This window comes from Euprymna scolopes, chromosome 46, assembly GCF_053919585.1.
Source record: "Euprymna scolopes isolate OS-2025 chromosome 46, ASM5391958v1, whole genome shotgun sequence".
In the NCBI taxonomy this organism is placed as follows: domain Eukaryota; kingdom Metazoa; phylum Mollusca; class Cephalopoda; order Sepiida; family Sepiolidae; genus Euprymna; species Euprymna scolopes.
In genome coordinates, this window is record NC_136527.1 from 110,730,351 (window position 1) to 110,754,239 (window position 23,889).

Below are 23,889 nucleotides of genomic sequence, written 5' to 3' on the forward strand. Positions count from 1 at the left end.
GTGTCATCAGCATATATACCCATCTCACAGACAATTTTGTCAGGGAGGTCATTTATGAATATTAGGAATAATAGAGGTCTAAGGATAGACTCTTGAGGCACTCCCACATTTATATAATATTGTTTAGATGTACGACCGCCGTGGACAACCTGGATTTTTCTCTTCTCTAAGGAGGATTTAATTATGTTAAGTATTCTTCCAGTGATACCGTATGATCTGATTTTCCTGAGAAGACCTTCATGCCATACCTTGTCAAAAGTTTATATATATCTAGAGCTACCGCTCTACCCTCCTCTTCTTTGTCCAGTAAATGGTATGTATGTTCTGAGATGAGTTAGGATGTCTGCTGTGGATCGGGCTTGCCTAAATCCATATTGTTGATCGAAGTTTAGCATCTGTAAGGTGATGGACTAGAGCTTGGTTAATTATGGTCTCAAATATTTTGGCGAAAAGTGGGACAAGGCTAAGGGGGCGATTCGTCATTAATAGGTTTCTTTCTACAAAATCAATATTTGATTCTGATTAGTCAGTTTCGGCATTTTTATTTTCCTCTAACATTGATCTTGAAGACAACGATGTTGAAGTTGCAAGAAATATTTTTGTGATAATGTGTTCTACAGGTAGTGTTGGATATTGTGGTTTCTGGGCGATGACAGATTGCCTGGAGGAAGCGCGTGGGGAATTAATGTATAAATTTGTGACGTAAAGAAAATAGTTTTTTTGTGACATAACAGAAACATTTCTATGAAAGTATATTAAAATGAAAAAAGAATATAGATAGATTTCTATGAGTCATTCTGTTTATAATTGTTTATTTTTGAAAAATAAAAAAAAAACTTACACCCATTGAATTATAAGTTGCGTTAAAATAACTTAAACGTAATATGGAAATGAACGCTGTAAAAAAAAAATGCAGAAAGTATTAACAATTGTTTATTTGGATAATTTAAAATGCAAAAAAAAAAAATTAGGCCGCTGAAAACGTCCACAGTAAAACAAAAATACGTTGTCAACAGGTCAAAGTTGATTTATTTGTGAGAAAAATGCGACAGTATACTTGTAATATAGAATAGTTGTAAAACATCTCCTAAGGGGTCAGTATGTTATATTAGTTATGGAATTAATGTATGAGCATGACACTTGTGACGTAAAGAAAATAGGTTTTTGTGACGTAACAGAAACATTTCTATGAAAATATATTAAAATGAAAAAAAAATATAGATAGATTTTTATGAGTTATTCTGTTTAGAGTAGTAGTAGTAGGGAAAATACATGTCAACCAGTAGTAGTAATAGTAGGATAAGGAAGAGGAGGTGTAGTAGTAGTAAGAGGAGGAAGAGGCGTAGTAGTAGTTGTAAAGAGAAGTAATAGTAGTAACAAGAAGAGGAGACATGGTAATAGTAGGAGGAGGATATTGCGCAAGCAAACAACCAAGAACGACAGAGTTTTAGTATTATATATAGATACTTACAGTTAAATATTTATATAATAAAATTACAATTTACCAAACCAATAAGACTGACCTGGTTATGTGATGTAAGATAACTAACAAAGAAACGAGTTGATATGGTTGTCTTCAAGTCTAATGTAAACAAATTCCCTTTAAATTATATTCTACCCAATTTCCACCATTATACTATTGTCTCAGTGACACTTATCCTTGGATGACCTTCGGGCCTTAATAAGTGGTGAGTCCTTTGTACAAAAAAAAAAAAAATTAATTAAAACTTCTGTATGTTTTTATTTATTTATTTATTTTATTTTTTTCATTCAATTTTCAACCCAAACAGTGTCACTTTAATGTAGGAGGCTACTATCAGGGGCATAAGTTGAAGGTAGATAACTAGCAAGATGTCTGTTCATATTAAACTTGAACTTCTGCATGTCAGTACAGTTCGGAAAGCAGAATCCTGGAAGGGAGTTCCAAAGTCCTGCAGTTCTGGGGAAAAAACTATTAGAGTCGCTAATCTGATAGGTCCTGAACTGTCATCTAGGCTTCAACCTCTGTCCCATCGACGAGATGTTGCATCCCTCTGCCTGTTCTACAAATACTTTAATGGTGAATGCTCTGACGAACTGCAAACACTTGTACCTCCCCGACGTAACTACCCCCGACAAACCCGACAAGCTACTAAGTCTCATCCCTTTACAGTAAAGATCCCTAGGTGCAAGAAAGCCTTTTACTCCAATAGTTTCTTCCCCAGAACTGCGGGTCTTTGGAACTCCCTTCCGGGATTCTGCTTTCCCAACTGCAATGATATGCAGAAGTTCAAGTGTAATGTTAGCAAGCATCTTTCTACTCTTCTCCCTTCATAATGACCCCGCTAATTAAGTCCCTAATAGTAGCCCCCTGCTTCAAAGTGGCACTGTGCCTTGTTTGGGGTGAAAATTGAATAAAAAAAAAAAAAAAAAAATGAAGGCTTTCTTACATCTAGGGATCTCTACTGTGTAGGGGTGGGATTTTGCTGATTGTCGGGTTTGTCGGGGGTATTTACGTTATTTATTTATGTCGAGGGGATACAAGTGCTTGTAGTTCATCAGAGCATTCACCATTAAAATACTTGTAGAACAGGCAGAGGGATGCAATATTTCGTCGATGAGACAGAGGCTAAAGCTTAGATGTCAGTTCAGGACCTATCAGGTTGGCGACTCTCTTTTGAACCCTGTCCAGGAGTGAGAAATAAGTAGCAGATACATGTGACAGCAGTACTCCATGCATGGGCGAATGGTGGTGTTATAGCGGTACAGGATACTTTCAGGCGTAAGTAGCTTTCTAGCATGGTAGAGAGAGCCCACCTTCTTCGCAGCAGCCTTAGCAATGCTCTCAATGTATCTGTTCTGACTCATGTTTCCTGTGAACGTTAGACCGAGGAGTTTAAAAGAATTACTTTCAGGTAATATTTTTGGCTATTGCTATTGTTGGTAGAGAAGGTTTCTTGTAATTATTGAGGGGGACCTCGCACTCTCGGCTTGTTTTCTTAGATATCCAATCTTCTATATATATAAAAGGCAAAATGTGTGTGACCATTTTGTGTATGTCTCGCAAAGGCTTCTTTCGCACACGGAGTCGTTACGATCGCTTACAACTGTTTATATAGGTTCTATATAATAATATCTAGGATTTAGGAAAGCGCGTAGCGTATAGATTTATTTACATCGACTTTTACAAAATTATTGCTATTTTGGCTTCTCGCGTGTTGATTGGGCTTTTTCGTATAAAAAGCAAAACTAATTCAAAGTTAACATAGTTCTTGGCATCGCGCCCGGGAAACGTCCAGAAGCAATCAGCTTTGATCAATGTGGGGACAAAGTCCTCTTATATCAGACAGTTGCTAATCAGTCTGGAAAATGGGGAGCTGGTTTCCCCCTCCCCAACATCTGTTGGGGGAAAAAGTCAAATTTGGGTAAACAAACCCAAACGCTGTGTGACTTCTATTTGACCTTCTTAATTAGGTCAAATGGAAGCAGCAGAGTTAACTTTTATTGCGGACACCTGTTTTTAATAGTTAAATAAATAAATTCAAACATGTCTGTTGTATGTCGCGGTGGCCCAATGGTTAATGTTGCATGTTTTTTTTTTTTTTTCACACTTAATTTCCAACTTTGCCTCAAGGGTTCGGGTTCGATCCTCATACTCACCTACCGAAACATTTTTTTTTTTAATTATTTAACCCCCACCCTCCCACCAGGTTTTGATTTCCTCCAAACACCCGGGCATCGCTGGGTACCCCTCGCTAGTCTATAATATAAATCTCAACTGTCTGTTTAAATGTATGTATGTATGTATGTTTTTTTTTTTTTTTTTTTTTGCTCAACACACACCTCCAAACATCCAGGCAATGTTTTTCCCTCCTTCGTGGTACGGGTTCGAGCCTGCCTGACTACTACGACTTTTTTTTTTTTTTTCCTCAACACACGACTCCAAACATTCGGGCAATGCTGGGCACCCAAGCCAGTCTATAATATAATTCTCACCTGTCTGTTTGAATGTATGTATGTATGTATCTATGCTTAAAATTTTCGACAGAGGCGATGGATTTTCTGGAGATCGGTATCGTTTTGAAGCTCGACACTTCGGACAACAAATATTGAAAAATTGGGCAAAACATAAATTCCATCACCCTCAACGGGGCACTTTTCAACAGGGAGAGGTTGCTTTTTTTGACAATATTTTTGAAAGTCATCCCATCTCGATTGACGCACAATCTTCTTTCTTTGGACTACTGCACTGCCCGGAAAAAAAACAATTTTCATTATTTCAGCTGTTTTGTAAACTTTCCAATCGGATTTTTGAAAACTTTCCAATCGGATTATATGCATCATCACGCTGGACTTATTTTGGAATACATTCTATCTAAAGAACTATTTTTCATTTTGGATCAACTCTTGAGGAGTGTCATTCAAGCTGAAATATTATGCGCGGTTTGTTTTTATTAGTTTTTTACATATCCAATATTTTGTCATTTTTTTATTTTATAATTTATAACTACAATAAATTATGGTTTCACTTAATGCCGTAACTAGCAAATTCTAGCATTGCTACAAATATAATTTGCTGATTTCTTTATGTCCTCAGATGAGAAGAATAATAAGAATAGCATTCTTTGAAACTCCACGGAATAAGGACTTTGTAAATTGTTTTTGGAGTATTCAATCGAACAATAAATTTTTATTGTTTTTAATTTTCTTTCTCTTATAATAAGCTCTACTCTCTATTGCGTATTGAGCTTTTTTGATTCGGTTGGGATTACATTTTCTATATATAAATGCCGTTATTTATATTAGTTTAAAGTTTACGATTACGTATATCAGGTAAACACTACATCCTTTTGATTTCATTAATAAATAAAACGCTCGTCTCAATACGGGGATAGTCAAGATAAAGTGGTGGTTTCTATACAGAAATCGTCAAAACATTTGGACCACGTTTTTTTCGGCTATGGCTGTATTAAGACCACTATTTAATTTAGACTATGGCTGTATTAAGACCACTATTTAATTTAGACTATGGCTGTATTAAGACCACTATTTAATTTAGACTATGGCTGTATTAAGACCACTATTTAATTTAGACTATGGCTGTATTAAGACCACTATTTAATTTAGACTATGGCTGTATTAAGACCACTATTTAATTTAGACTATGGCTGTATTAAGACCACTATTTAATTTAGACTATGGCTGTATTAAGACCACTATTTAATTTAGACTATGGCTGTATTCAGACCACTATTTAATTTAGACTCATCAAGGCCCAGAGGCCACTCGAGGAAAAGGGTTAAGGAGTGTACAGTAGTCAATGAGAAAATGTCGTAATAATCGTTAGTAGTGAGAATTGGGTAAATTGGATTACATAAGGGGATGGCTGATCAAGAATTTGTTTATGTTAGACTTGAAGACAACTATACTGTAGTCAGTTGGAAAGCAGGAAAACGGAACAGAGTTCCACAGGCATGCAGTTTTTTTTTTTTTTTTTTTTTTTATCGAATCTACGTTTGTTTTTTTGTTGTTGCTTGATCTGGATGTACGTACCTTCTGCGACCGTTATAAGATATTTCTCATTCTGGCTGAAATCCATATCAACAACATACGAACCGTGCGCCTTCAAAGCACTCGCCATCCATGGATGTGTGAATAACGGACCACCGGACTTTTTTCTTTTTAGCCATCTCACAATGTGATCTGCGCATCTTAATCATTGAAGCCCTACTAATCCATATAAAAAAAAAAAATGACCACCAATCGGGCTCAAATATGCAGGGGAAGACCTGCTTAAGTGCTTTTGACGATTTTAAGTGATTTTGATTGACTTTTTAATAAATTCGCGAAACACAAGATGACTCCTGGAAGTCAAAAACGTCTGCGAATTTCTTTTTACGCTCGAATAGAAAACAAAACAGGAAGTGTCCCTGCTCTTCAATGAAACATCCCGTCTAGCTGAAACCACTGTCAGTAATTTTCCCCACTCTTTATTTGTGCCTAAATCAAAACGTAGATTCCATGAACAAAGCTTCTTCCTTAGAACTGCACGCCTGTGGAACTCTCTGCCGCTTGCCTGTTTCCCTCCTGACTTCAACTTGGATGTCTTCAAGTCCAACATAAACAAATTCCTGATGAACCGCCCCCTTAAGTAATGACACTTTATCAAATCTCCAATACTAACTATTACTACGATACTATCCCTTTGATTACTGTACGCGCAATAATCCTTATCCCTGAGTGGCTTCTGGGCCTTGATAAGTGATGACCTCTATGTAAAAAAAAAAATGCATATTTCATTGAAGAGCGGGAACAATTCCTGTTTGTTTCTCTTGCAATCCATTTTTTTTTCATTTTAATTTTGGCGGGCCAATGTTCAAGCGTTTTGTTATATATATCGGATTTCCCATGCGTTGGGTGGGCCACCTGGTTCGAATGAAAGAGTGTAGGCTACTAAAACAAACTTTTTAAGGGAACTAGAAAATGGCAAGCGCCCTCAACGCAAGCCTAGGAAAGGTGTTCAGGGATTCTACAAAGAATAATTTGAAAGTCCTGCAAATCGACATCGACACATGGGAAGAACTTACGATACAAAGGCCGAAGTGGCGAAAGCTTATACGTAAAAGTTGTGATGCTCTAGAGAAAAGAAAGCAGGCCCACAGCAATCTGAAGCGAGAGTTCGCAAGGGTTTAATTGATGGTCTTAACCATGACACACAGAGCTGGAAATGCGACATTTGTGAACGAGTGCTTTTGTCAAAAGCTGACTACGTCAACCACCACAAAACTCCTGTTTAGGTCAACTTTGCACCTATTAGTCCAAACCAAACGATCTATTTAATATGCATCAAAGTTTGTAAGTCTACTGCTGGTTTGCGAAGACATGTGATTGTTCATAGGAATACCCTTCAACCTCCAGAGGAAGTCAACTCGATGGAAATTGCTCAATTTGTATGTCACATTTGCTTCAAGATGTGCAAATCTGCGGTGGGAGTGCAGAGTCATCTGAGATGGCATAGATGATGAGATTGGGAGAACTCAATATGACAGCAATCATCTGGAAAGATGCAGCAATCATCATGTATGTATGTATGTATGTATGTATGTATGTATCTATATAAAAAGCAAAATGTGTGTGTGTGTGTGTTTGTATGTCTTGCAAACATTTTTGGCAGAGGCGACAGATCCTCATGAGTTCAGTATTGTTTTAAAGCTTGACTCTTTGAAAAATTGGCCAGAAACATTAATTCCTTCACCCTAAACTGGGCAGTTTTCTACAAGAAAGGGGTCGTTTTTTTTTTTTTTTTTTTTTTTTTTTGCGTCGCTATTTTTGCAGGTCATCGTATCAGTTGGATTGACTTTGCTTAATTTCAACATTCTGAACTTCCGGTCGGACGATGGAGACATCGGCAAACACGTTTTTTTTTTTTTTTTTTTTTTTGTTTTTTTTTGTTTTTTGCTTTTTACGTCATCGTATCAGTTGGATTGACTTCGCTTAATTTCAACATTCCGAACTTCCGGTCGGACGATGGAGACATCGGCAAACATGTCTTTTTTTTTTTTTTTTTTTTTTTTCTTTACCTCCTTCACGTTATGGGTTCAAGCCTGCCTGCCTACTACCTCTTGTTTTTATTTTTCTCTCCACCCAAACTGCCTAGTGTTGTTCCCCCTACCCCCCCACTACCAATTTATTTTTTTCTTACTCGACCCAAACAACACCGAGGACCCCCCCTACTATACCACATTTTTTGTAACCACTTTTAATCCCTTCCTTTACTATACCCCCCCCCCACACCAAGGCAACGCCCCCCCCCCCCCCGGCGCTAGTCATATATATAATCAAAGAGTTTTTATTTGGAATGCGATTACATCACCTATGCCGCATACTGTAGAAGCACCATAAAAACACGACAGACTAAAATGATTTTACTACCTCCCAGACATCAACAAACACGTCTTTTTTTTTTTTTTTTTACCTCCTTCACGTTACGGGTTCAAGCCTGCCCTGCCTGCCTACTACCACTTGTTTTTATTTTTCTCTCCACCCAAACTGCCTAGTGTTGTTCCCCCCCCCCCTCCCCCACTACCAATTTATTTTTTTCTTACTCGACCCAAGCAACACCGAGGAACCCCCGCTACTATAATCCTACTAAACCTATAATCTTACGACACCCCCACACACCCGGGCAACGCCGGGTGCCCCCGCTAGTCATATATATATAATCAAAATAAATACAAACAAAATTATTTATTGAATATTTTTCCTTTTCTTTTTCGTCAGAAATTTGCCGAGCATCTGGAGATCGAAATCACTAAATACGGTGTGGATACGGAAGTAACCAATTTGAAGGACTATGACCCCGAGGATCATATCAAACATTTTGTAAGTACTGACCATTTCTATTCGGTCGTTAACCCTTTTATGACCTAGTTGAACTAATTCGTTCAGTCATAAATAAATGAATTTGAAGACAGTATCATTACCCTTTAACTAAAATTAACAAATATTTTTAAAATTGTCTACATCATAATTCAGGTCATAAAAGGCTAAGTGCAATCATTACCCTATAAACTATGAATAATAATTTTCATCTCTCTTCAGAGCACATACAACACCTAATATTACCAAATGGTCACCTATTTTAGTATTGACCAGGCTCAAAATCGCTTAACTTCAGTAATCTAGCGGGAACCAGTGTGATTATGCCATATTCTTTAATACGTCTCCCTTTTCCTGGAGCTATTTCTGTTAACTCTGCTTGATCTTTTCAAGACAAACGCCAATGCGGATCCTTTCTCTTTGCGATATTCCTCTTCCATTCTTATTGGCTACTTGTGGGAATTGAAACTCCCAGGCTAACTCGACTATCGCCCTTTACTGGAGAGCGACCTAACTACGTCACTTCCTGTTTCTTATATTTCTCTCTCTTTCGCGCTGAACCCTCGAGCAGCCAACATGTAACAAAGAGTCGCTCCTGTTGGTGGTTCTGACTAACTTGTCAGCTTATCATCAATCGCAAGTAACGAATTCTTGTTCTTAACGAACTCTTGTTCTTAACGAACTCTTGTTCTTAACGAACTCTTGTTCTTAACGAATTCTTGTTCTTAACGAATTCTTGTTCTTAACGAACTCTTGTTCTTAACGAACTCTTGTTCTTAACGAACTCTTGTTCTTAACGAACTCTTGTTCTTAACGAATTCTTGTTCTTAACGAACTCTTGTTCTTAACGAATTCTTGTTCTTAACGAACTCTTGTTCTTAACGAATTCTTGTTCTTAACGAATTCTTGTTCTTAACGAATTCTTGTTCTTAACGAACTCTTGTTCTTAACGAACTCTTGTTCTTAACGAACTCTTGTTCTTAACGAATTCTTGTTCTTAACGAATTCTTGTTCTTAACGAATTCTTGTTCTTAACGAACTCTTGTTCTTAACGAATTCTTGTTCTTAACGAATTCTTGTTCTTAACGAACTCTTGTTCTTAACGAATTCTTGTTCTTAACGAATTCTTGTTCTTAACGAATTCTTGTTCTTAACGAATTCTTGTTCTTAACGAATTCTTGTTCTTAACGAACTCTTGTTCTTAACGAATTCTTGTTCTTAACGAATTCTTGTTCTTAACGAACTCTTGTTCTTAACGAACTCTTGTTCTTAACGAATTCTTGTTCTTAACGAACTCTTGTTCTTAACGAATTCTTGTTCTTAACGAATTCTTGTTCTTAACGAACTCTTGTTCTTAACGAATTCTTGTTCTTAACGAATTCTTGTTCTTAACGAACTCTTGTTCTTAACGAATTCTTGTTCTTAACGAATTCTTGTTCTTAACGAACTCTTGTTCTTAACGAACTCTTGTTCTTAACGAACTCTTGTTCTTAACGAACTCTTGTTCTTAACGAATTCTTGTTCTTAACGAACTCTTGTTCTTAACGAACTCTTGTTCTTAACGAACTCTTGTTCTTAACGAACTCTTGTTCTTAACGAACTCTTGTTCTTAACGAACTCTTGTTCTTAACGAACTCTTGTTCTTAACGAACTCTTGTTCTTAACAAACTCTTGTTCTTAACGAATTCTTGTTCTTAACGAACTCTTGTAAATAAATTGCAGTCCTTTGCTGATATATAGCAGTATATACCGATCTTCTACCAATACATTCACCATACACTTGGGGACGGGATCGTCTATCACACAAGCAGACCATCATGTCCTCCCCTCAACAATATACCAAGCGACCTTTTACTTTGTCTGGAGCGATCTCCATAAAAAATATCGACATGTGTTTTGTTTGTTTGTTTTATCATTTCTGGTCAGTTAAAAGATTAGCATTTCAACATCCTAACGTACATTTACTGTTGTTTCGTTGTGGCAATGTTATACGAAGGCGTATATGTTATATGAAGACGTATATGTCATACGAAGACGTATATGTCATACGAAGACGTATATGTTATACGAAGACGTATATGTCATACGAAGACGTATATGTTATACGAAGACGTATATGTTATACGAAGAAGTATATGTCATCCGAAGAAGTATATGTCATACGAAGACGTATATGTTATACGAAGACGTATATGTCATACGAAGTCGTATATGTCATACGAAGACGTATATGTCATCCGAAGAAGTATATGTCATCCGAAGAAGTATATGTCATCCGAAGAAGTATATGTCATCCGAAGGCGTATATGTCATCCGAAGGCGTATATGTCATACGAAGGCGTATATGTTATATGAAGAAGTATATGTTATACGAAGGCGTATATGTTATACGAAGATATGATCCAGTTGAACTAATTCACTCAGTTGTAAATTATTGAATATAACAGCATAAAGTGGGAATTGATTCAAACACGTCTTGTACGTATTGGTTCAATATCTGGGTAGATGCCAGATACATCCAAGTTTAGTAGAGTTGTACCACTTGCACAAGATCAGAGGAGAGAGAATCAGAAAGAACTAGACGACACCACACTCTATAACAGACACGACAGGAAAACAAATGAATACATATCTAAAGAAATGGCCGAAACACTAGAGGATGACCTCCGTTCTGTAGTGGAATGGGGACAAAAATGTATGGTCACGTTCAATGCTTCCAAGACTAAACTTGTTTCCTTCAATAATTACAAAAAACCTTCTCTACCACCAATAGCAATGGCCAATGACACTTTAGCTGAAAGTACATCTTTTAAACTCCTTGGCCTAACGTTCACAGGAAACATGAGTTGGAACAATTACATTGAGAGTATTGCCAGGACTGCTGCGAGGAAGGTAGGTTCTCTCTACCATGCTAGAAAGCTACTAATGCCTGAAAGTATCCTATACCTCTATAAGTCCACCATTCGCCCATGTATGGAGTATTGTTGTCATATTTGGGCTGGTGCATCTTCTACTAGTCTCTCGCTCCTGGACATGGTTCAAAAAAGAGTCGCCAATCTGATAGATCCTGAACTATCATCTAAGCTTCAACCTCTGTCCCATCGACGAAATGTTGCATCCCTCTGCCTGTTCTACAAGTACTTTAACGGTGAATGCTCTGACGAACTGCAAGCACTTGTGCCCCCTCAACGTAAATACCCCGCCGACAAACCCGATAAGCAACTAAATCTCACCCCTTCACAGTAGACATCCCTAGATGTGAGAGAGCTTTCTACTCCAATAGTTTCTTCCCCAGAACAGCTAGACTTTGGAATTCCCTTCCGGGTTCCTGCTTTCTTAACTGTACTGACATGCAGAAGTTCAAGTGTAACGTGAACCGACATCTTGCTGCCCAACTCCCTCACACAACCCTTGATTCTTATGTCCCTGATAGTAGCACCCTACAACAAAGTAGCAATGTGCCTTGTTTGGGGAGAAAAGGTAATTAAAAAAAAAAAAAAAAGAAAAAAAAGGTCTGTTATGGCCTTTAATGTGTTGTCATAGATAGTAGTGTCATTAGCGTAAATGTCTACGAATGATCTAAGGATGTGTTTTGGGAGATCATTAGCGTTTCAACATCGTAAAGTACATTCACTGTAGTTTCCGTGTTTGCGTTTGAATCTCACCCTTGTTGTTGCAATGCTATCCGAAGATATTTAACTAATCCATTCAGTTATAACTGTATAAATTAATGAATATAACTGTATAAATTGATGAATATAACTGTATAAATTGATCAATATAACTGTATAAATTGATGAATATAACTGTATAAATTGATGACTATAACTGTATAAATTGATGAATATAACTGTATAAATTGATGAATATAACTGTATAAATTGATGAATATAACTGTATAAATTGATGAATATAACTGTATAAATTGATGAATATAACTGTATAAATTGATGAATATAACTGTATAAATTGATGAATATAACTGTATATATTGATGAATATAACTGTATATATTGATGAATATAACTGTATAAATTGATGAATATAACTGTATAAATTGATGAATATAACTGTATAAATTGATGAATATAACTGTATAAATTGATGAATATAACTGTATAAATTGATGAATATAACTGTATAAATTGATGAATATAACTGTATAAATTGATGAATATAACTGTATAAATTGATGAATATAACTGTATAAATTGATGAATATAACTGTATAAATAAATGAATATAACTGTATATATTGATGAATATAACTGTATATATTGATGAATATAACTGTATAAATTGATGAATATAACTGTATAAATTGATGAATATAACTGTATAAATTGATGAATATAACTGTATAAATTGATGAATATAACTGTATAAATTGATGAATATAACTGTATAAATTGATGAATATAACTGTATAAATTGATGAATATAACTGTATAAATTGATGAATATAACTGTATAAATTGATGAATATAACTGTATAAATTGATGAATATAACTGTATAAATTGATGAATATAACTGTATAAATTGATGAATATAACTGTATAAATAAATGAATATAACTGTATATATTGATGAATATAACTGTATATATTGATGAATATAACTGTATAAATTGATGAATATAACTGTATAAATTGATGAATATAACTGTATAAATTGATGAATATAACTGTATAAATTGATGAATATAACTGTATAAATTGATGAATATAACTGTATAAATAAATGAATATAACTGTATATATTGATGAATATAACTGTATATATTGATGAATATAACTGTATAAATTGATGAATATAACTGTATAAATTGATGAATATAACTGTATAAATTGATGAATATAACTGTATAAATTGATGAATATAACTGTATAAATTGATGAATATAACTGTATAAATTGATGAATATAACTGTATAAATAAATGAATATAACTGTATATATTGATGAATATAACTGTATATATTGATGAATATAACTGTATAAATTGATGAATATAACTGTATAAATTGATGAATATAACTGTATAAATTGATGAATATAACTGTATAAATTGATGAATATAACTGTATAAATTGATGAATATAACTGTATAAATTGATGAATATAACTGTATAAATTGATGAATATAACTGTATAAATTGATGAATATAACTGTATAAATTGATGAATATAACTGTATAAATTGATGAATATAACTGTATAAATTGATGAATATAACTGTATAAATTGATGAATATAACTGTATAAATTGATGAATATAACTGTATAAATAAATGAATATAACTGTATATATTGATGAATATAACTGTATATATTGATGAATATAACTGTATAAATTGATGAATATAACTGTATAAATTGATGAATATAACTGTATAAATTGATGAATATAACTGTATAAATTGATGAATATAACTGTATAAATTGATGAATATAACTGTATAAATTGATGAATATAACTGTATAAATTGATGAATATAACTGTATAAATTGATGAATATAACTGTATAAATTGATGAATATAACTGTATAAATTGATGAATATAACTGTATATATTGATGAATATAACTGTATAAATAAATGAATATAACTGTATATATTGATGAATATAACTGTATAAATAAATGAATATAACTGTATAAATAAATGAATATAACTGTATAAATAAATGAATATAACTGTATAAATAAATGAATATAACTGTATAAATAAATGAATATAACTGTATAAATAAATGAATATAACTGTATAAATAAATGAATATAACTGTATAAATAAATGAATATAACCGTATAAATTAGTGAATATAACCGTATAAATTAGTGAATATAACCGTATAAATTAGTGAATATAACCGTATAAATTAGTGAATATAACCGTATAAATTAGTGAATATAACCGTATAAATTAGTGAATATAACCGTATAAATTAGTGAATATAACCGTATAAATTAGTGAATATAATCGTATAAATTAGTGAATATAATCGTATAAATTAGTGAATATAACCGTATAAATTAGTGAATATAACCGTATAAATAAAGTGAGAATTGATTCAAGCATGTCTTATTATTATGTTTGAATTTAATGTTTTTCTCAACAAATGTGAAATATTCACATTTAAAAATTGTTAAACTATTTTTTGTTGAACAATCATTTTTTGGAACTGCTAAAACTATATAAAAAATGTGACAAATTCATAGTTTTTTCATGTTTCTGTAAATAAATATATTTTTGAAATATCTAAATAATTTTACAAAATATATAACATTAACTTTGTTATTTAGAAAAGATATGCGATTTAAAAAATTTTTAAAAAATAATTGATAAAAAATTTCTGCTTTCTTCAATCTATGGTCCCCCCCTCACCAAACTTTCACAAGAAACGCTTGTCTAGCTGAAAACTCTATCAATAATTCCCCCCACTCTTTATCTGTGCCTAAACCTAAATGTAGATTCCATGAAAAAAGCTTCTTTCTTAGAACTGCATGCCTGTGAAACTGTCTTCCATTCTCCTGCTTTCCAGCTGACTACAATATGACTGTCTTCAAGTCCGACGTAAACAAGTTCTTGATGAGCTGTTCCATATAAGTTAACAAATTTACTGAATTTCCATTACTAACGATTACTATATTGTTCAATTGACTACTGTTACACTCTTAATTAACCCTTATCCTCGAGTGGCCTCTGGTGATGCCTATGTTAAAAAAAAAAAAAAAATTTATTATAAGGAGGTGAAAAAAGTAAAAAAAAAAAATATATTTGAAAATTGTATCGATTCTGTGTTTCCATACCTCAATTGAGACGCAGGTATCAACTTCTGGTGTGTTTGAAAGTTAGGGTCTCCCTTTATTCACCACTAGCAAGGGGGGAGACGGGTACCCGACGTTGGTCGGGTGGTTAGAGGTGTTTGTGCTCGGGCGGGCGGGGGGGGGGGGATCGAAACAAAAGAATAAGCTAAGTAATCACCCTGTTTAAATATTATAAAAAAAATGTTAAAACTTAGAAAAAAACAAAAAACAAAACTAACCTAAGGCAAACGAACGGTGTTAAATTTTTTTAAAAATCGGAAAAACAAAAACGAAAAAACCCCCAGAAAAACGAACGTTAAAATTTCTTTAAAAAATCTGAAAAATAAAAACCAAACAAACATAGAATGTGAAAAATAGCTTAAATAACCCTGTTTCAATATTAAACGATTAAAAATCGAAAAAAAAAGAAGACATCTCCCACCACGATTCGAACTCACAACCTTTAGATAAAGTATGCAAAAAAACCTGACACCTTACCCGCTCGGCCAGCAATACAGAGTAGCTGAAACACGTTTGAATTTATTTAAAAGTATTAAAACCAGAATTAACACTTGTCCGCAATAAAAGTTAACACTGCTGCTTCTATTTGACCTCATTAATGAGGTCAAATAGAAGCAGCAGACTTAACTTTTGCTGCGGGACAGCTTTTGGTTTGTTTACCCAACTTTTTTCCCCAAGATGTTGAGGAGGGGGAAACCAGCTTCCCATTGTCCAGATTGAATAGCAATTGTCTGATATAAAGAGTTTGGCCCCACATTGATCAAAGCTAATTGCTTCTGGACGTTCCCCCGTGCGGTTGCCGGGAACACTGGGCTTTGAATTAGTTTCGGTTTTATACAAAAAAGCTGAACGAACACAAGACGGCTCTGAAATAGCAATAATTTTGTAAAAATTGCCGTAAATAGATCTAGACGCTACATGTGTTCGCAAATTGTACATATTATGATCTAGGAGCTATATAAACAGTTCTAAGCGATAGTAACTCCCCCCCCCCCCGGGACCGTCGGCGAAAAAAGCCTTTTTAAGACATACAAGAAATGCACGATTAGATTAGGAAACATTTGGCCCTCTTTAAGTCCCTTAGTCCTTCAATCTCACTCACGGAGCTTCAGTGCTCTGTGGGGCCCATTTTAAGAAACCCTGTGTGCATGTGATGATTAAAAATAAAGAATTTAAATTTAAATTCGTTTTCTTTATCTATTTTTATTTATTTTTTTCAGAAAGATCCGAATCGTGTATATGTGATACTAATTTCTACATTTCTGGAAGGTTCACCCCCAGAAGATGCTGCTTGGTTCTATAAATGGCTGAAGGAAAGTTCTGTGGATTTCCGTGTGCAAAAGGACTTTTTGGAAGGAATGAAATATGCTGTTTTCGGTCTTGGCAACTCTGTCTACAAAGAAAATTACTGCGTCGTAAGTAGTTAACGCGTTCTTGTCAATCAATTTTCAGACAAGCAGAGCTAAATACTTTAGTCACACCAAAGTGATCACTAAGATGTAGAAATGTATATGAGTTTATGCCAGGGTAAGCAGAAAGCACACTAGAATGTACAACTACACTAGTTCAGTTTTGATTAAACAATAACCCCACTAGAATCTGGAAGTATGTTCGTTTTTGTCAAAATGACCAATAAAACCACTAGGATGTAGAATATGTAAGTTTATGTCCGAGTGAATAATAAGACCACTAGGATGTAGAATATGTAAGTTTATGTCCGAGTGAATAATAAGACCACTAGGATGTAGAATAATAAGTTTATGTCTGAGTGAATAATAAGACCACTATGATGTAGAATATGTAAGTTTATATGTCTGAGTGAATAATAAGTTTATGTCTGAGTGAATAATAAGACCACTATGATGTAGAATATGTAAGTTTATGTCTGAGTGAATAATAAGTTTATGTCTGAGTGAATAATAAGACCACTAGGATGTAGAATATGTAAGTTTATGTCTGAGTGAATAATAAGACCACTAGGATGTAGAATATGTAAGTTTATGTCTGAGTGAATAATAAGTTTATGTCTGAGTGAATAATAAGACCACTAGGATGTAGAATATGTAAGTTTATGTCTGAGTGAATAATAAGACCACTAGGATGTAGAATATGTAAGTTTATGTCTGAGTGAATAATAAGACCACTAGGATGTAGAATATGTAAGTTTATGTCTGAGTGAATAATAAGTTTATGTCTGAGTGAATAATAAGACCACTAGGATGTAGAATATGTAAGTTTATATGTCTGAGTGAATAATAAGTTTATGTCTGAGTGAATAATAAGACCACTAGGATGTAGAATATGTAAGTTTATGTCTGAGTGAATAATAAGACCACTAGGATGTAGAATATGTAAGTTTATGTCTGAGTGAATAATAAGACCACTAGGATGTAGACTATGTAAGTTTATGTCTGAGTGAATAATAAGACCACTAGGATGTAGAATATGTAAGTTTATGTCTGAGTGAATAATAAGTTTATGTCTGAGTGAATAATAAGACCACTAGGATGTAGAATATGTAAGTTTATGTCTGAGTGAATAATAAGACCACTAGGATGTAGAATAATAAGTTTATGTCCGAGTGAATAATAAGACCACTAGGATGTAGAATATGTAAGTTTATGTCTGAGTGAATAATAAGACCACTAGGATGTAGAATATGTAAGTTTATGTCTCAGTGAATAATAAGACCACTAGGATGTAGAATATGTAAGTTTATGTCTGAGTGAATAATAAGACCACTAGGATGTAGAATATGTAAGTTTATGTCTGAGTGAATAATAAGTTTATGTCCGAGTGAATAATAAGACCACTAGGATGTAGAATATGTAAGTTTATGTCTGAGTGAATAATAAGACCACTAGGATGTAGAATATGTAAGTTTATGTCTGAGTGAATAATAAGTTTATGTCTGAGTGAATAATAAGTTTATGTCTGAGTGAATAATAAGTTTATGTCTGAGTGAATAATAAGTTTATGTCTGAGTGAATAATAAGACCACTAGGATGTAGAATATGTAAGTTTATGTCTGAGTGAATAATAAGTTTATGTCTGAGTGAATAATAAGTTTATGTCTGAGTGAATAATAAGTTTATGTCTGAGTGAATAATAAGACCACTAGGATGTAGAATATGTAAGTTTATGTCTGAGTGAATAATAAGACCACTAGGATGTAGAATATGTAAGTTTATGTCTGAGTGAATAATAAGTTTATGTCTGAGTGAATAATAAGTTTATGTCTGAGTGAATAATAAGTTTATGTCTGAGTGAATAATAAGACCACTAGGATGTAGAATATGTAAGTTTATGTCTGAGTGAATAATAAGTTTATGTCTGAGTGAATAATAAGTTTATGTCCGAGTGAATAATAAGACCACTAGGATGTAGAATATGTAAGTTTATGTCTGAGTGAATAATAAGACCACTAGGATGTAGAATATGTAAGTTTATGTCTGAGTGAATAATAAGACCACTAGGATGTAGAATATGTAAGTTTATGTCTGAGTGAATAATAAGTTTATGTCTGAGTGAATAATAAGTTTATGTCTGAGTGAATAATAAGTTTATGTCTGAGTGAATAATAAGTTTATGTCTGAGTGAATAATAAGTTTATGTCTGAGTGAATAATAAGTTTATGTCTGAGTGAATAATAAGTTTATGTCTGAGTGAATAATAAGTTTATGTCTGAGTGAATAATAAGTTTATGTCCGAGTGAATAATAAGACCACTAGGATGTAGAATATGTAAGTTTATGTCTGAGTGAATAATAAGACCACTGGGATGTAGAATATGTAAGTTTATGTCTGAGTGAATAATAAGTTTATGTCTGAGTGAATAATAAGTTTATGTCCGAGTGAATAATAAGACCACTAGGATGTAGAATATGTAAGTTTATGTCTGAGTGAATAATAAGACCACTAGGATGTAGAATATGTAAGTTTATGTCTGAGTGAATAATAAGACCACTAGGATGTAGAATATGTAAGTTTATGTCTGAGTGAATAATAAGTTTATGTCTGAGTGAATAATAAGTTTATGTCCGAGTGAATAATAAGACCACTAGGATGTAGAATATGTAAGTTTATGTCTGAGTGAATAATAAGACCACTAGGATGTAGAATATGTAAGTTTATGTCTGAGTGAATAATAAGACCACTAGGATGTAGAATATGTAAGTTTATGTCTGAGTGAATAATAAGTTTATGTCTGAGTGAATAATAAGTTTATGTCCGAGTGAATAATAAGACCACTAGGATGTAGAATATGTAAGTTTATGTCTGAGTGAATAAGACCATAGCAATTTAGCAATATACTAGTTCATGTCCGAGTTTACGACAAGACCACTGGGATGTAGCAATACGCCAGTTGATGTCTGAGTGAATAATAAGACCACTGTCATCTAAGCTTCAGCCTCTGTCCCATCGCCGAAATGTTGCACCCCTCTGCTTGTTCTGCAAGTACTTTAGCGGTGAATGCTCCGAAGAACTGCAAGCACGTGTACCCCCTCGAAGTAAATACCCCCGACAGACCCAACAAGCAGCAAAATCCCACCCCTTCACGGTAGAGATCCCTAGATGTAAGAGAGCCTTCTATGCCAGTAGTTTCTTCCCCAGAACCGCTAGACTTTGGAATTCCCTTCCGGATCCCTGCTTCCCCGACTGTACTGACATGCAGAAGTTCAAGTGTAACGTGAACCGATATCTTGCTGCCCAACTCCCCACATAGTATCCCTGTAGCTCATGTCCCTGATAGGAAAAATGTAATAAAAAATAAGGATTTAGAATATGTAAGTTTATGTCCGAGTGAATAAGACCACAGCGATTTAGCAATACGCTAGTTCATGTCCGAGTGAACAAGAAGACCACTGAAATGTTCAATGGGTAACTGTTCTGTACAGGTCCTGGACTTTATGATTTTACAAGCAAAAGATCCTTCTCATGTTGACACGAAAAAATTATGTGCTCGTATGCTAAATGATTCAATTTTTATGGAGCAATTCTGGTTTCTGATTGGTTGGTAGCAGAACGTGAATTAATTTGATTCATCAGCTCCTAGCAGCATCGTTTATAAATAGAATCTCCCGACTATGTGAGATCATACCCCATTATACTCTGTGTGATGGGATGTGTCTCCTAGCGGCTTCGGCTGCAGGGAGACAGGGTGGCAGTAGTAGTACAAGTCAAGGATCCGTTCTTGACATTCAGCTCCACAGGTGAGGGGCCGGGAAACAACCGGCCCAGCACCTGTTGGACTGAGGTACACCGCCCGAGTAATTCCCAGGAGGTCCCCCCAACGCAGGCTTTGCCGACGGGGTTACCCAGGCAGTTTTTTCAATTGCGGGAGTGCCCCTCCTTTAGGGGAGCCTGCTTAGATCCCCACTTTCTTGGCCATGTGCCAAATATTGGTGAGGTGGGCACCAATTAAATAACTGCCCTATTATAGTCCAAAAATATTGTAACAGAGGTCGGTGCGTTCTTGGGGTCAGATATCGTAATTGGCTGTTATTTTAATAGTCTAGAAATAGCTATTAAGCATTAAATGTTTGTGAGGCGTTCCGTGTGCTATTAAATCCTCTTTACACGACAAGACATCTTGATGAGAATAAAAATGGTTTTATGATAATGTGTTCAAAATTTCATCATAATCTTATTATAAATTTTCCTAATGTCTGTCTGTCTGTGGGTGCGTGTGTGACGCGTTTTATTTCAGCTTACATGCAATCCACCCAGGCAAGTAAGGTACCGAAATGAAGCTTATGACCCAGCGTGATATTTATATCCATGTTTGGTGTATGGAAATGCAAAAAAAAAAATACAAGAAAATGATTTACTAAACAACGTTTTATTTACTGGGCAAACTTGGGTTCTTGTATCTTAAAAAGATCTGAAGATACGTTTTAAAGATGAGTTAGTCTGTAAATTGTGCAAATTTCCTACCATTTTCAGTTACAAGCCTGTATGCATTTGAATAGGACTGACTATGCATTTGAATAGGACTGAATATTCATTTGAATAGGACTGACTATGCATTTGAATAGGACTGACTATTCATTTGAATAGGACTGACGATGTATTTGAATAGGACTGACTATGCATTTGAATAGGACTGACTATGCATTTGAATAGGACTGACTATGCATTTGAATAGGACTGACTATGCATTTGAATAGGACTGACTATGCATTTGAATAGGACTGACTATGCATTTGAATAGGACTGACTATGCATTTGAATAGGACTGACTATTCATTTGAATAGGACTGACTATTCATTTGAATAGGACTGACTATGCATTTGAATAGGACTGACTATGCATTTGAATAGGACAGACTATGCATTTGAATAGGACAGACTATGCATTTGAATAGGACAGACTATGCATTTGAATAGGACAGACTATGCATTTGAATAGGACAGACTATGCATTTGAATAGGACTGACTATGCATTTGAATAGGACTGACTATGCATTTGAATAGGACTCGCAAAATGTCCAATGAACCACACATTTTTTTGATACTTTGAATGGTCATAACTCTCTTCCATTTACCTGCTTTCCTGCTGACTACAATATGGTCGTCTTCAAGTCCAACGTAAACAAGTTCTTGAGGAGCCGTTCCCCTTAAGTAATCCAATTTACCAAATTTACACTAGTAACGATTACTACGATATGGTCCCATTGACTACTGTACACTCTTTAACCCTTATCCTCGAGTGGCATCTAGGCCTTGATAAGTGCTGATTCCCTCTCTAACCCTTATTCTTCAGTGGCGTCTGGACCTTGATAAGTGGTGACTTCTATGTAAAAAAAACAGAAAACAAAAAAAAAACAGTGCTAGTTATGTCAGAGTGGACAATAAGACCACTGGGATGCAACAATACGCCAGTTCATGGCCGAGTGAAAAAGGAGACTGCTAGGATGTAGCAATACGCTAGTTCACGTTGGAGTAAGCAGAGAGCTTACTAGGATATAGAAATATGCCAGTTCATGTCCGAGTGAACAGTAAGACTGCTTGAGTGTATCTATTCGCTAGTATATGTCCGAGTGAACAATAAGACGACTGGGATGTAGGAATGTGCTTTTTATGATGACGTTTTGAAATCATCTTTAGATGATTCAGGTGGCGGATCTCTTCTGCACCAAGTGAGTTTTGATCAGCAAAGCTAACATGATCGGACAGTTTTAGTTTGAGTTAATAAATTATGCCATCAGTGCGCACATTTAGGATAAGACTTATAAAATTTGAATTTTATAAGACACTAGTATGGGTACCCGGCATTGCCCGAGTGTTTGGAGGTGTGTGTGTGGGGGGGGGGCGGTAAACTAAAGAATAAGCGAAGTAATAAAATAGGAAAAACAAAAAGAAACAGTGAACAAACATGTAAGCGAACGATGTTAAAAAAATCAGAAAAAAAAAATGTAAGCAAACGATGTTAAAAAAATCAGAAAAAAAAAATGTAAGCGAAGGATGTAAAAAAAATCGGTGGAAAAAAAATGTAAGCGAACGATGTTAAAAAAATCGGGGAAAAAAAATGTAAGCGAACGATGTTAAAAAAAATCAGGGGAAAAAAAAATGTAAGCGAACGATGTTAAAAAAATCGGAAAATAAACGGTGAACGTCATGGAAAAAAAATTAAATAAATAAACGCGTTAAAACTTTAAAAAAATTGGAAAAACGAAAACCAAAAAAAACAAAAAAACATTGAAAAACGAAAAAAATGGTATAAGTAACCGTTTCAATATTAAAAGTTTAAAAATGAAAAAAGAAATTTATCTGATACCTCAGATTGAACTTGCAATCTTAAGATAACAAAGCTGCGACTTTGACCGTTGTGCCATGACTGCGTGGGTGAATGTAGGTTGGTTTTTATAATATTTAAATGAATTCAAGGGACAACATCTTTTGTACATGTTTACGCATGTGTATTTGGCTAGATTGCGTCATGGAGGAATGAGTTTTGCTACCCCCTCCAGGTATCATTTTGCGGCTCGAACCTTCCAACGACAAATATCGGAAAATTGGCTAAAAACATTCATTCCTTCACCCCCAACTGGACACTTTTCTACGGGGAGGGGTAGCAAAAAAAATCGTTCCTTCATTTTCCTTTTCTACTACTACTACGGCGTGATGTTTGACCTAAAGGGCAAAGAGTTACAGGGTTGGATTTTCTTTTTCTTTTTTTTTTTTTTTTACATAGGCAAAACAGCAGGTGTTTAACGTTTTCGTTAACCACCTGCTGTTTTTTTAAAACGTCTAATTTCGTCAGTTCTCACTTCTCTGTCTTCTCTGTCTCTTTAGCATCGGGGGATAACGTGTCGGACTGTTTTTTTTATCGCCTTACCCTCAAGGCTTCAGGTTCGAGCCTACCTCCCTACCCAAACTTTTTTTTTTTTTTTTTTTTTTTACAGCTCCAAACACCCGGACAACATGTTTTTTTTTTTTTTAGTTTTTTTTTATTTTAAACAGGGTTATTACTTCGCCCATTTTGTTTTGATCTACCCATCCCCCGCCTCCATAACACACACACACACACCTCCAAACACCCGGGCAACATCGGGCACTCCTGCTAGTCTGTTATATAAAGGGCAAAATGGACGCAAGCGTTTGTGTATGTTCACAAAAGGCTTTTTGGATGGGGGTTCTCGTGTTGATTAGATTCCGGAAGAAATTTTTTGCATACTTCCTGGATCGTAATATCT

At 34.7% G+C, this 23,889-nt stretch overlaps 2 protein-coding genes across 2 annotated transcripts in view; one reads left to right on the forward strand and one right to left on the reverse strand.

Annotated features, from left to right (window-relative positions):
* Nucleotides 1–5,658, reverse strand: part of LOC145270960 (transducin beta-like protein 2) — a 127,903-nt gene extending 122,245 nt beyond the window's left edge. The window contains exon 1 of the mRNA XM_080126506.1: nt 5,533–5,658. Coding sequence (XP_079982632.1) covers nt 5,533–5,620 — 88 coding nt within the window. The 5' untranslated portion in view covers nt 5,621–5,658. The remainder of the gene's footprint in view (nt 1–5,532) is intronic.
* LOC145270959 (S-adenosyl-L-methionine-dependent tRNA 4-demethylwyosine synthase TYW1-like) overlaps nt 1–23,889 on the forward strand; it is a 72,388-nt gene that overhangs the window by 10,506 nt on the left and 37,993 nt on the right. The window contains exons 4-5 of the mRNA XM_080126504.1: nt 8,260–8,361; nt 16,411–16,605. Coding sequence (XP_079982630.1) covers nt 8,260–8,361; nt 16,411–16,605 — 297 coding nt within the window. The remainder of the gene's footprint in view (nt 1–8,259; nt 8,362–16,410; nt 16,606–23,889) is intronic.